The 14,838-nt window shown below is 44.7% G+C and overlaps 2 protein-coding genes across 2 annotated transcripts in view; both read right to left on the reverse strand.

Moving 5' to 3' along the window:
- Positions 1-14,838, reverse strand: part of LOC126631747 (putative disease resistance protein RGA3) — a 60,955-nt gene that overhangs the window by 38,132 nt on the left and 7,985 nt on the right. The gene's annotated exons all lie outside the window — the stretch shown is intronic.
- Positions 7,703-8,395, reverse strand: LOC126631762 (copper transporter 5.1-like). The gene has a single exon (XM_050301900.1). It carries the CDS (start codon positions 8,286-8,288, stop codon positions 7,836-7,838), a length of 453 nt encoding a protein of 150 aa, XP_050157857.1. The 5' UTR covers positions 8,289-8,395; the 3' UTR covers positions 7,703-7,835.

Genomic DNA, 14,838 nt, shown 5'->3' on the forward strand with positions numbered 1-14,838 from the left:
GCCGATACACCGAAGGCACACTTGGCAGGATTCATCTTGAGGTTGTGCTGACGCATACGGAGGAAAGCCTGTCGGAGATCGTCTAGATGTGTCTGTCGGCGTTTAGATTTGACGACAACATCGTCGATATAAACTTCGACGATGGTGCCAATTAAATCATGGAAGATGGTGTTCATCGCCCGTTGGTACGTGGCGCCGGCATTCTTGAGGCCGAATGGCATGACAACCCATTCGTAAGTGCCGAGTGCCCCCGGGCAACGGAAAGCAGTTTTGTGCACATCGGCTTCGGCAATAAATATTTGGTTGTATCCGGCATGTCCATCCATAAAGGATAAGATCGCATGATTCGCCGCGGCATCGATTAACAGATCTGAAATCGGCTTTGTATACTCATCTTTGGGCGTTGCCAGATTCAGATTTCGAAAATCAGTGCAGATGCGCAGTGCACCACTTTTCTTTAATACAGGAACAATATTCGCCAACCATTCGACATATCGAGCTGTCCGAATGAACCCGGCCTTCAAAAGTCGAACTAGTTCGTCCTTGACACTGAGTTGTACTTCGGTCGAGAATCGACGAGGTGGCTGACGGTAAGGCTTGAATCCGGGCTTAATACGTAATTCGTGCTCGACTAAAGCACGATCTAAGCCGGGCATTTCATGATAACTCCAAGCAAAACAATCTTTGAATTCCGTAAGCAAGGCCCGCAACTCGTCCTTCATTTGTTGAGGAAGTAACGCACTAATAAACAAAAGTCGTGGGTCATCGGCCGTCCCAACATTAATCTCTTCCAAAGGGTCCTTAACAAGGGGCCGATGATCTTCGAGCTCGGCCGGGGCGGCTCGAATTTTATCCAAAGATAATACAGGCCCATTATCTCCCTCAGCAAGGAACTCGACGAGGTTGACGCCCGAATTTGGTTGTTTAGATATCGTATACCAATGGGCCAGCAGTCGTTCCATAGTAGATGAAATCGCGGCCCTACGTGCTTCCCGATCGGCGTCAAACATCGGTCTCGGGAAGAAAGTTAGCTAATCCGAGTCTCGCCGAGTCCTGCTGGACAGTCTCAGCGCCAACCTCGATAGCTTTCTGAACGGAAATCCGAGTCGGCCGTCCTTCTTCATTGAAGCCTTGCAACGTAATATAGCCGACGTGATCGTCATAATACCGTGCTTGAATCATGTTGGCTTCGAAGGGCTGGCTATCGGCCGGATGAACAGTGACCGATTTGCCGTCCCAAAAGACAAGCACTTGGTACAATGAGGAAGGAATACAACTGGTTTGATGAATCCAATCTCGGCCGAGCAGTGCATTATACTCGGTTTTGGAATCAACCACGAAAAAGGCGGTCATATGGGTGCGACCGGCAATATTCACAATTAACGGAAGCACACCTTTGGTGTGGGACTTCTCGCCGACAAAACTACTCATTGTGATCCCTGACGGAATAAGCTCGTCATTTGAACGGCGTAAAGCCTTCATGATGTTCAGGGGCATGATATTGACAGTAGCTCCACAATCGACAAAAACTTTAGAAACCGGATATCCCTCGATGTGTGCTGTTACATACAATGGCTTTAAATGGTGAAGCTTGGCCGATGATAAACGAGGGAACAATTCGGCCAAAGCGGCCTTTAGACTATCATCTTTTGCTGTTGACTCGCCTTCAGCAATCGATACAAAATCAACATGGCCAGGTTCCTCGACAACCACATCTCCATCGAGGAAATTTGGTTGAGCCGTGCTTGATTGAAAATCGGCAGGTAAAACATGGACCATACTAATTTCCATATTATCCAGGACCGACGGGCCCATCTGGTCGAGACCCTCCTCGTTTGGTTGGTCAGCGACTACGAACTCAGTTGTCGTCAGAGTCGGACAACGAGATTCTTCCGTCCCTTCAACAACGTCACTCGGCGGAGCTGCTTCGGCCATTTGTTGGTTCTGCGTGACCGCCTCAGGTAAGGTCGAGATTGACAATGAACTTGGGGTCAAGACCTGAACCTGCTCCTGGTAATGTAGCCGAGCATCCCTAGTGTCGAGATAAGCATCCAAACGGGCAATACGTGCTATCTCATTGGTCGTAAGGCCAAAGAGAGAAACCGCCGAAAATACTTCAAAGTGATACCGTAAATACTGAAGGTCCTCCAGCGAGAAAGGAAGGTCAGCGACATCGATATCGGTATACGGGTCAACTTCAAATCCAAATACACGAGCTTCTCGTATGTGCTGGAACCTTGCTTTCAATCCTGGATCTGAGGTCTTCTGGATGATCCGCTCGGCATCCGGACAAGTCAAGATCAGATCAATGGTGTCCTGGCATGCCTTCGGCAAACCATACAGATCGTTGGCCGAATGATTCTTATGAAATTCTCGCATATACTCTAAAGACTCCCCAAGGAACGGGGGATGCAAATTCCGCCTAATTTTGACCAAAGGCTCTTGTATAACTAGCGGGGATAATTTGCTTTCGGCCTCTTGCCGAAAATGTTCAAGGCGTGCCTTCATTTCCCCTGGTCGAATAAGAAGTTTGATCCGTTTATCAGCTTCTTCAAACACGGTCTCGATGTCTTGATCGACCAGCCGTTTCCCCTGAGCCAACTCTGTCATAATTGCTGGAGGTGGTCGCTCCTCATCATTGGCAACTGTATCCTTCGGCCGCCACTTAGGGGCCGAAGTTTCTTGGGCTGCTTGTCGGCGAGCCATGCAATCTATCCGTTGATGCCGGCGTTTCTGAGATTTGGACAACGCGGTGTAGACGCCCTTCGAAGAATGATATGTATACCAACGTTGATCTCTAGGCTCGGGAGGCTTGAAAGTCTTTTGACTCCGTGATGATCCTGAACTGCTAGAATTACGCTTATAGTAATCATCGTCATAAAATGAAGCATCAAAATCGAGGCGCCGCCTGATCGGGGGTGTCTCTTCCATCTGTACTTCAGAACCAAGCCTCTCAAAAACCCCGTGATGGTGGCCTTCACTGGCTACCCTTTGCCGAGTTGCGGCCACAGGCTCCGAAGAAGGCTTCTCCTCTGGTTCACTGTCGACCTCCGCTCTACATTTCTTGCACAAAACCGCCGTCCCACTGTCTTCACCGGCGCTATAATCCACCATAGGTTTGACAATAGCGGGCCCCGTTAAAGCTGTAGGTGGTTTATTTGAACGAAAATCGGCCATGAACCGTGGCCGAACATTCTGATTCCGCGGGCTTTGTGTCTCAACCACTTCAGCCTTGCCTTTCCCTTTGTCCTTGGGCAGGTACGCGTTGACCATGTTTACTGTTACCGCGGGGAATGGATCAGTATCCACACTCATCTTTTTTTCGGGGAATTTCAGTTTGCCATTATCAATCCAGTTTTGAACGCTGTCGCGAAATACGACACAATTGTTTGTCGTATGTTTGCTTGAATTGTGGTATTTGCAATACACCTTCCCTTTAAGCTCTTCGGCCTTAGGAATGTTGTGACCAGGCCGAAGCTTGATAATCCTTGCGGATAACAGTTGGTCGAAGATTGCGTCAGCCTTGGTAATATCAAAAGTGTAGACCTTTGATGGTTTCAACACTCCTTCAGCGGCCGAGCGACTTTTGACTTCTCTAGAATCAACCTGAGTTAATGCCTTACAAACGTATGGCTTATCTATCACTATCTCGGCCGCATCCACACTGACGCATTCATCCTCGGTTGACGCATAGCTGACAGTAGGATTTTTGTACAACGTCCCCCGAGATGGCGTTTTCGAAACCTTCTCCTCACGGAGCAAGTAGTCGTACTGTTCAACATGCTGGGCTAATTCATACATGTCCCGAAAGTTTGCCCCCAGGAATTTCTTTTTGTATTCGACGTCGAGGCCGTTCAATGCAAGCCTGACAAATTCGACTTCGGGTAAGGGCACTCGGCACCAATTCCGGGCCAATTTGAACCTAGTGAGATAGTCCATTGGTGATTCATCAGATGCCTGAGCCATCCTTGCTAAGGAAGAAACTGACATCTCCATCCCTGGTCGATAAAACTGCTCATGGAACTTCTCGACCAACTCTTCCCAGTTCTGGACGGAATTGGGGGGTAGATTAATGTACCAAGCAAATGCTGAGCCGGTCAATGAGAAGTTGAATAGCCGTAACTTATGAAAGTCACTATTGACATCTCCGCATTGCGCAGTGAAACGAGCCACGTGCTCCAACGAAGATAAAGACGATTCACCGGCAAAAAGACTAAAATCTGGGATCTTGAAACCCTTCGGGTACCCAAACGATTCCACGTAAGCTGGGTACGGATGAATAAACTTAGGAAACTTCGGCCCTTTCTTCATGGCCGAGTCAATCATCCGCTGAACTTCGGTCATATCAACAGGTGTTACTTCGACCCTCTGGTCGGTCCCGTCTGACCTACTATTCGACCCTCCTCCTTTCTCCAAGTTAATTGGTTTGGGCAGGGCAGGAATAGGCCCGGCCGGTACAATCGGTGCCGGGTTGTTTCCTGGTAAACAAGGTTGGCGAAGATCGAAAGGCCTGTTGCCACCAACTTGACTAACCAGCATTTCGAGCAGCTTGGTTTGCCGATCATTGGCACTGAGTATCGCGTCATGCAGCTTGTCAATGCCTCGACTGAACGTCTGCTCGACTGACCGAGACTGCTCGTCCAGTCGCTTTCGGAGAAACGACCTCGTTGGTGGGTCTGATCCTTCACCACCATCCTCGTCACATTCCTCTATTATCCCTTCATTGAGAACGCATGTGTTTCTGTTAGGGATCTTTAAACCACGGAGTTGACCGCCGAGATTAAGTTCTCTCTCTCGGCGAGTCGCGCTCGTGGACTCAGGTGTACCAATGCTAAGGGGATTCTGCGCCTGTGGCACACTCTGTCCTATGCTCTGACTCAGTAAATCGGCTGTCGACTTTCCCATAGCTGTTTTCTTTTTTACCGATCGTGTTTCAATTGGCATGAACTTCGTAGTTTAGCACTGGTCCCACCGAGCGTGCCAAAATGTTGACCCTAGAAACTACAAAGCCTACGTGGCGCGCAGGCCGAGTATATTCTAAGCTAACTACGTCCTTCGGTGATTGCGGGGCGTGCCAACTCGTCGGCCGAGGCTCGGCCGAGGAGTAAATTTGATGATGCTGTGTTGAGTCGCGCTACTGACTTCTGCGTCTTGCGATTGCGGCCGAGAAAGGAACACGTCTCGGCCTCTTGGGTTCTCGAGCCTGAAGACAAGGCTGCTATTTCTTACAAAGTTCACGAACCGTATTCGGCTTGCAATGTGCCGAATAATAACTGTGACACCTCACCTCGCCGAGAAGGCTAATGAGATGACCTCGACCAATAAGGATCCGAAAACCCCTCTCGACCGAGACTTGGATAGGTAACCGACCGTCCTCGCCGCAGTGCTGTTGATGCCAACGGAAGATACTGCGAGACTGACCGACTCTACGGTGACAGAGCTATCTATGCCGACTTAAGATACCACCGGTTGCTTCCACAGTGCTGTTGATGCCAACGGAAGATGTGTCAGCGAAAAAGGAAAAGAAAAAGATCTCAAGTTGTGAGAGTTTGCGCAGGGCAATTTTGTGTTGATTTTTGTGGGGCTCGTCCTGATGCACAGCATCCCCTATTTATAGTACTGAACCTTGAGTCCGAGTTTAAATCCTACTCGGACTAGGTTTCCCCCTCCGGATCGCCTCGACCAGTCCTACATCCACTAGGACTATGAACCTAGTCCTTAGCGAAGCTGGATTAGTTTCCTGGATATCCGATCCCGTCGAGACTCCCCATTGCACTAGGATTCGTCCTAACCGCCCTAGGTTTGGATTCCCACGGGTTGACCGATCCATGGTCCTTTTGCCGCCCGGCCTCCTGGGCCGAGAGTGGTCTTTCCCTCGGCCCAAACTATTATTTTGGGCCCAAACACATCCAAAAGCTGACGCTTGGATTCGGTATGCCAAGTTTGAGATGAAGAATGGTGACCTTGCAAGGGTAAGGGATGTGTATCAGACGGCAGTGGATATGGTAGACAATGAGGAGGAGGAGGCCGAACGGTTGTTTCTGGCTTTTGCTGAATTTGAAGAAGGGTGCAAAGAAATCGAGCGTGCAAGGAGTATTTATAAGTTAGGGCGCGATCGTATACCAAAAGGAAAGGCTGCTTCTTTGCATAGGATGTCCGAGGAATTTGAGGAGCGGTATGGGGACAGACAGGCGATAGAGGATGCAGTTGTGAACAAGGCAAGGTTCAAGTACGAGCAGGAGGTTAGGAAGAATCCTTTGGATTATGATGCCTGGTTCGGTTATATAAGGCTGGAAGAAAATGCAGGGAACAAGGAGAAGATTAGACAAGTTTATGATCGAGCGATTGCCAATGTACCACCGGCTCAAGAAAAGCGGTATTGGCAGCGCTACATTTATCTATGGATCAACTATGCATTGTATGAGGAGATTGATGCTCGCGATGAGGACCGTGCACGCGCTGTCTATAGAATGTGCCTTGAACTGATTCCTCATAAGAAGTTTACATTTGCAAAAATGTGGATTCTCGCAGCCGAGTTTGAGATCCGACAACTGAAACTCGAGTCTGCACGTAAGATACTTGGTACTGCAATTGGCAAGGCAGCTAGAGGCAAGATATTTAAGAGGTACATTGAGATTGAGTGGCAACTACGTAATGCTGATCGCTGTCGGAAACTGTATGAAAAGTATCTGCATTGGTCGCCGAAAAATTGCTATGCGTGGATCAGTTATGCAGAGTTTGAGGAAAAAAATTGCGACACGGAACGAGCCAGATCAGTTTATGAACTTGCCATCAGCCAAAAACAACTCGACAAGCCCGAATTGCTGTGGAAGTCATACATCGACTTTGAACTAGCAGAGAGAGAGTTTGAGAGAGCTAGAAATCTGTACGGGCGACTCTTGGAACGGACCCAACACGTTAAAGTCTGGATCAGTTGCGCAGCATTCGAGGCATCGGCTATGGTGGGAGGAGACGGAATGCGCTCAGAAGATGTTATTGAGCAAAAGGAACAATGCATTCGGCGCGCCAGAAGGGTTTTCGAGAGAGCGTCGGACTATTTTCGAACTTCAGCGCCGGAACTTAAGGAACAAAGAAGTATGCTGCTAGAACAATGGCGGAACACGGAGGAGGAGTTTGGGGATTTCGGTGATGTTACGTTAGTGCAAGCGAAGCTGCCGCGGAGATTGAAGAGGAAGAGGCCAATAGTTGTTGAAGATGGTGGTTCTGCTGGGTTTGAAGAATACATTGATTATCTTTTTCCAGAAGAAGCTCATAACACGAACTGGAAGCTTTTCGAAGCTGCCTACCATTGGAAGAGGCGAAAAGATTCTTCTGCGGAGGATGCGGAAGATAAAGAAACATAGCAAATTGTACTCGATTTTAGAGATAAATGTTTTTTATATTTTAAAAGCACTTTGTAAGAAGTTTTATTCACGATTTTTTATTAAAATTGTTGTTAAAAATATTTTCATCAAAAATGTTTTTTATTATTTATAAACATGTTAAAAATCTTTGTAATTATTTTTAAAAAGTACTTTGCGATTGAATACTTTTTATTTCGAGTATTTTTTAAATATTTTTGTTGAAGATGTAAATGTTAGAATTTAATAAAGTTTCAAACGAGCTGATAGATTTTGTTTTCGTTTTTGGATTCACATCTTCGTAATGCATCGAGCAACGTATAAATTACAAACAACAACAATAATGCAATTTTTTTTTTTTTTTTATAGAAAGCAGAGAATCGCATGTCGATAGCAAATTGGCAAAGATGCAAGTTGCAGCCTTTGGATTTCGAATAGTATCTATAAAATTACTAAATCCACCCAAACAAATCTCTAAGCACACGCACACGAATTATCCACCACCACACCCGCCACGTCATCGTCCCCACTCCGAAACGCCAAGTAACCAATCGCCAGCCCCAAAACGATGGCCACGAACACTCCGCCGTTAAATGACATGATCGCCAGCATAATCATGTACCCGATCGCCGCGTTGACTCCGAAAAGCACGCTCTCCGCCAGCCGCCCCGCCGAGAACCTTCCTCCGGCGCCGCCGAGCTTGGAGGCGAGCAGCGGGGCACGGATCGCCGCGTCGGACACGGATTTCAGGGAAGACGAGGAGGCCACGCGCTTGATCCGCACCCGCAGGGCCTCGAGGTACTGGTAGAAGGCCGGGACGAGGAGGCAGGCAAGCAGCGTGAGGAAGTAGCTCGTCCACGTGTCGGTTTTACACGAGTCGAAGAGTAGCGTTACCTGCCGGCTCCAGTAGAAAGTCATGTGCATCATCTTCTCCGATTTCTAGAGAGAGAAAGTAGAAGCGGCGGATTTTTGGAGAAGAAGACTTGCGAGAGACGGGCAAGAAATTTAGAAAAATGGAAGGTTTCCGTTTGGTGTGTACGTTGTTAATAAAGAGTCAAGTAAAATTAGTTAGATGTGTGTTAAGTTTCTTATGTAAATAGATAGATTAGACAAGGATATAATTGTAATTAGAGCAGTGTACTGTCTATATATACACTGCTGCATACTGTAAGATTATTACATTGAATCAATATATGAGAGATATTTAGAAACTGTGAGTCTTGGCTTTCTACATGGTACCATCGCCAAACCGCCTCACGGCCTCTCTTCGATCCTGCAATTTTCTTCTTCGATCTTCCGCTCCTCTCTGATCGTCTTCTCCGACGTGATTGTTTGCGTCTGATTCAGATTCTTGATTTCTTTTTCTTGCATCTTGATGGCGTCTCCCTCTGATTCTTCTTCTCCAATTGAGTCGGTGCCTCCTTCAAACCCTAATTCTTCTTCCCCAAATCTCAATACCTCTCAGATGTATCATTCTCTCACGATTCAGAACATTGGCAGTATGGTTCCGATCAAGCTCCGGCGATCCAATTATCTGCCGTGGCGGGCCTTGTTTGCTCCGATTCTTCGTCGCTACAAGCTTCTAGGGATTGTTGATGGCACTGAGCCCTGTCCCTCTCCCTTTCTTCCAGATCGCTCAATCAATCCACATTTTGAGCAATGGTATGAGAAAGATCAGAATCTGCTTATCTGGTTCAATTCGACGCTTTCTGAGGAAATCATTCCGTTCACCGTCGGTGTTTCCTCCGCTCGTGATCTCTGGCTCAAACTTGAGCAGCGTTTTGGTGGTGTCTCGGATGCACACATTCATCAATTGCGTTCGAAGCTTCAAAATATTCAGAAAGGCTCTCAATCCATGGCTGACTATCTTCAACAAATCAAGGAGATCTCAGATTCTCTCACTGCCGCTGGTGCCTCTGTCACCGATCGTGATCTCATTGCTGCGACTCTTGCCGGTCTCACTGATGATTTTGAATCTTTCACTGATTCTATCTTACTTCGTCTTTCTTCTACCTCGTTGGATGAATTACATGGCTTGTTGCTCACTAAGGAGTTATCCATGGAGCGTCGCAAGAAATCTTCTTCTTCTGAGCCTTTTCATGCTTTCTCTGTGCAAAGCCAAGCGCCTCTCCTTCCTACACCACCACCACACGCTCTGGTTGCTCCAAATCCTGGCGCATCACCACTTCAGAATTCTTTTCGGTATAATTCTACCAGAAGCTACACTCGTGGCTCTAACCGAGGATTTTCCCGTGGTTCTAATCGCAACTACAATCGTGGTTCCAATCGTGGTAATTTCAACTCTGGTTTCAATCGAGGATCTTATAATTCTGGATTCAATCGTCCTGCTTCTTCTTCAGGTCACAAAACTTCTTGTCAAATTTGTGGTTCTACCAGTCATGAAGCTCTTGATTGCTTCGACCGAATGAATCCAGAAATCTCAGGCAAGTTTTCTCCAGCTAAACTTGCTGCCATGTGTGCTCATTATACTGCAAAGTCCTCCAATTCTTGGCTCATCGACTCGGGTGCTACCTCTCACATTACGAATGATATATCCAATATCCAATCTCCTACTCCCTATCATGGTGAAGACAAGGTGTACATCGGAGATGGTAAAGGTCTGTCTATAGATCATATTGGCACATCTATTTTACATACTCTTGCTCACTCTTTTAAACTGCACAATGTTCTTCATGTGCCTCAAATGCAGCATAGTCTTCTCTCTGCTTATCAGTTTATTAAAGATAATGATTGTTCTTTGACTCTTGATATTAATGGATCCTCTGTCAAGGATCGTTTTACGGGGAGGACGCTTTTGCGGGGCCAAGTTAAAGATGGATTCTTTCCGCTTCATGGTTCACCTGCTCTCTCCACTGTCTCTCATTCTCCTACTGCCCTTGTAAGTACTGCTGCTAATGTTCGCATATGGCACAGCAGACTTGGTCATCCATCTTCTGCTATTTTTCGTAAAGTTTTGTCTACCAATAAAGTTGTTGTCCATGGCACATCCTCTCTGGCCTTCTTCTGCAAAGACTGTGCTTTAGCAAAGAATCACAAGCTTCCTTTTGGTTCTCCTCAATCTGTATCTACTGCAAGTCTAGAACTGTTGCACTGTGATGTCTGGGGCCCATCTCCTGTTGTATCAGTGAGTGGCTATAGATATTACTTGCTTATTGTTGATGATTACAGCAAGTATAGCTGGTATTTTCCTTTAAAGTCCAAGTCCTCTGTATTTTCAACCTTTGTGGACTTCAAGTCCTATGTAGAGAACGCTATTGGTAATAAAATAAAGGTTGTTCGCTCTGATTCAGGGGGTGAGTTTACTAGTCACCAATTTCAGCATTTTCTTAAACTTCATGGCATTTTCCAACAATTTAGTTGTCCTCATACTCCTCAGCAGAATGGATGTGTTGAACGGAAACATCGTCATTTGGTTGAAACTGCTCGTACACTCTTGGTGCAATCTCAAGTGCCTCATAGGTTTTGGGTTGAAGCCTTTTCCACTGCTACTTATCTGATTAATCGACTTCCCCTTGGTGGTGTACTGCAATCCCCTTGGGAACTTCTCTTCGGCACTTCTCCAGATTATTCTCGGCTCAGAATTTTTGGTTGTTGTTGTTATCCATGGCTCAGACCTTATACTACGTCCAAGTTGGCCAGCAGAAGTACATCATGTGTTTTCCTTGGGTATAGTCTTCAACACAAGGGGTATCGTTGTCTTGATCCAGTCACACAACGTGTCTATATCTCTCGGCATGTCCTTTTTGATGAGACTACCTTTCCATTTCAGAGTTTATCTTCTGCCTTTCCTGGTGCATCTCCTGTTCTTACTGATTCTTCTCCAGTGAATTCCTCTGTCAATTTACAATTTACCATACCTGCTGCTCAATCTGGTTCCTCTACAGTCCCTCAAGTGCATCTTCCTGCACCTGGTGATGTTCCAGTACCTCAAGTAAATCTTCCAGTACCTGTTGATGTTTCGGTACCTCCAGAGGATCTTCCTGTTACTCATGAGCCTTCTTCCGTCCCTAATACCCATCCTATGATCACTAGGTCTAAAGCTGGTATCTCTAAACCCAAGGCCTACTCAGCCACCAAACACCCTTTACCTGATACGGTTGATATTATCCCCACTACTTATCTTCAGGCCTCTAAACATATCCATTGGCGGTCTGCTATGCAGGATGAAATCAATGCCCTGCAGTCCACTGGCACTTGGTCTCTCGTTCCTTTTACCTCCCAACAAAATATTGTTGGATGTAAGTGGGTGTTTCGGGTCAAGAAACATCCTGATGGCACTATAGATCGATACAAAGCTCGGCTTGTGGCCAAAGGATTTCATCAGCAAGCTGGTTTGGATTACACGGAAACATTCAGTCCTGTTGCAAAACCAGTCACCATTCGCATTCTTCTCTCTCTTGCAGTTCAACATGACTGGTTTCTCAATCAATTGGATATCAGTAATGCTTTTCTGCACGGTGACCTTCAAGAAGATGTCTACATGCAGCAACCTCCTGGATTCAGTGATCCCACTTATCCCCATCATGTCTGCAAGCTTCGCAAATCCTTGTATGGCTTGAAGCAAGCCCCTCGGGCCTGGTTTGAAAAATTATTTGCAGTCCTTAAGTCCTTGGGCTTCCATCAATCTCAATCTGATGCTTCTTTATTTGTGCTCCAAGACGGTGTTCCTGTTATTGTCTTGGTGTATGTTGATGACATACTTGTCACAGGTCCTAATACTGCAGCTTGTCAACGTTTCATTCAGAAACTCAGTACTGTTTTCCCTGTGAAGGATTTAGGCCCCTTGCATTATTTTTTGGGTCTTGAGGTTCAGCGATCTGCTGATGGTCTTTTCTTACATCAAAGCAAGTATATTTCTGACTTACTTCACAAGACCCGCATGGCTGGTGCTAAGCCATGTCTCACTCCTCTTGGCTCTCATAAACTTGATCACACCGGTCCATTGTTGCATGATCCCACAGAATACAGATCTATTGTCGGTGCATTGCAATACCTAACTTGGACACGACCTGATTTATCTTTTGCTGTCAATCAAGTCTGTCAATTTATGCATGCTCCCCGAGAACCCCATCTTCAAGCCGCCAAACGTATTCTCCGATTCCTTAAAGCCACTGTGAGTCATGGTTTGTGGTTCAAGAAAGGGACTGTTCATCTTACTGCCTATTCTGATGCTGATTGGGCTGGCTGCCCTTTTGATCGCCGATCTACTAGTGGCTATTGCATATTTCTGGGATCCAATCTTATTAGCTGGAGTGCTAAGAAGCAACCTACGGTTGCTCGTTCATCAACTGAAGCCGAATACAGATCGTTAGCGCACACCGCTGCTGAAATCACATGGATTTGTAAAGTGTTCAAAGATCTTGGCCTTCATCTTCCTCAAGTCCCTTCTCTCTGGTGTGACAATCTGTCTGCCATCTCTCTTGCGTCTAATCCAGTCTTTCATGCTCGAACCAAACATATTGAACTTGATTACCATTATATCCGAGAGTTGGTCCTTGCTAATCTTCTCAAAGTCCAGTATGTGTGTTCTCATGATCAGTTAGCTGATATTCATACTAAATCTCTGTCTAAATCCAGATTTCTGTATTTGCAATCCAAGCTTGCTCTTGGACCTTTCGATGCCTCCAAGTTCAGCTTGAGGGGGTGTAAAGAGTCAAGTAAAATTAGTTAGATGTGTGTTAAGTTTCTTATGTAAATAGATAGATTAGACAAGGATATAATTGTAATTAGAGCAGTGTACTGTCTATATATACACTGCTGCATACTGTAAGATTATTACATTGAATCAATATATGAGAGATATTTAGAAACTGTGAGTCTTGGCTTTCTACAGTTAATTGTTTGGTACGAGATGTGCATTGGGATGTACCCTTGGAGTTGTTATTATTTACGGTTTTGTCTCCATGGGTTTCTGGACGTCTTTTGGTTTTGTATGATTAACAGTGTTTAGAGGGGCTGATTTGGAATTTAGAAAATATGGGCCCCGCTAAGTATTTGGGCTTGATGGCAATTTTGTCCTAAGAAAAAAAACCCAAAATGCAGTACAAGGATCGAAGATGCTAAAGATTGTACTGCAGACAGTACAATCTGAACAACCCAGACGAAGGCCCAAAACTACCCTTATCTCTCCAAAAGGGAGAGCAACTTGTATGGATCGAATTTATCATCATTGTGACGTTTTGTTATTATTTATATGTTTTTTTACATGATATTGAATTATTAGATCAGGAGGTCACAAGATAGAATTATGGTATTATGAATGTAGTCTCACTTGCTCCAATCCAATATATTCAATCAAAAGCTTCTACATCAAAGGAGACTAGGCCTATAAGTCTTACAATTTGATAGGCAGGAAGTACTAACCTAGGGATAAAGATTCACTCTGTATCTAATTGTCCGAAGCTCAAGGATCAGGTAATCTGGACTACTCAAAATTGAATTTGATAGTCCCTATTAACTTATTTCGCTAGCTCATCTCACACAAATCAATGACTCTTATTTCTCTCTTTCACACCCAAAAGCACATATTTCCTGATCCTTGAACTCGGGGCACTAAGGTCTAGAAAGGGTCCAACTTTATCTTCCTCTTGCTCTCTTTAGATGAAGCAAATGAAATTATTCAGGTGAATAGTAAATAAAAATAGTACAAAAAAATTTTGAATGATGACTGTCAGCGGATGGGCATCACGAGTGAATTATAACTTGGCTCGCTATTCAACAAATTTTTCAGTGTATTCGGAATACGGAACAAAACACCACATGTCATTATATAATTAGAGTATAGCGCCTCATGTTTCAAGCAAACTGAATTCTCTCCTTCAACAATCCATGAATTTCTTGATTGTCGAGGAATTTGAGTCAAAATATACAGTTGCTTTATGGGTTTTTTTTTTTTTGAGTTTTAACGAAACACTCCCAGTATTATTCACTTACACTGGTACTATTCACTACACATTTATTTGAACTTTTGGTTAGTTTTTTTTTTTTTTTTTTTTTTTTTTTCTTATAAAAAGTTGCTTGATGGTTGGAAAAACACTTAAAAGACTTTATTTTCTAACAAATCATTGTATTTTGAACAGACACATAAAAAGCAATTGTAGAATGCACACTTAATCAAGTACACCTAATTATGTAATATTTATACTTACATAACAATTCGAACTATTAAATATTTTTGTTGAATTTTTTATATGGGATCCGTCTCTTGCAATGAAATCATCATTTGACCAAAAAAAAAATTGAATCTTGAGAAAAAAAAAAGAAGTGATAACCCACAATAAGATTGAAACCCTTTTACATAACTTTTAGGTGTGTGCAATGTCATGTGAAGTATTTTTAGACTCCGACAAGTATTTTGAGTAAGAGAGAAACTCTTATAATATACGTAATACAAACTTAGAACATGTAGCAAATATATATTAGGCGAATAATGTTATTAGACTATGTCTTGATTGTA

The sequence above is a fragment of the Malus sylvestris genome, chromosome 8 (assembly GCF_916048215.2).
Source record: "Malus sylvestris chromosome 8, drMalSylv7.2, whole genome shotgun sequence".
Classification (NCBI taxonomy): domain Eukaryota; kingdom Viridiplantae; phylum Streptophyta; class Magnoliopsida; order Rosales; family Rosaceae; genus Malus; species Malus sylvestris.

Excerpts from the sequence above, each read along its gene's own strand:
- LOC126631762 (XM_050301900.1), bottom strand. The coding sequence starts at position 8,288 with ATGATGCACATGACTTTCTACTGGAGCCGGCAGGTAACGCTACTCTTC.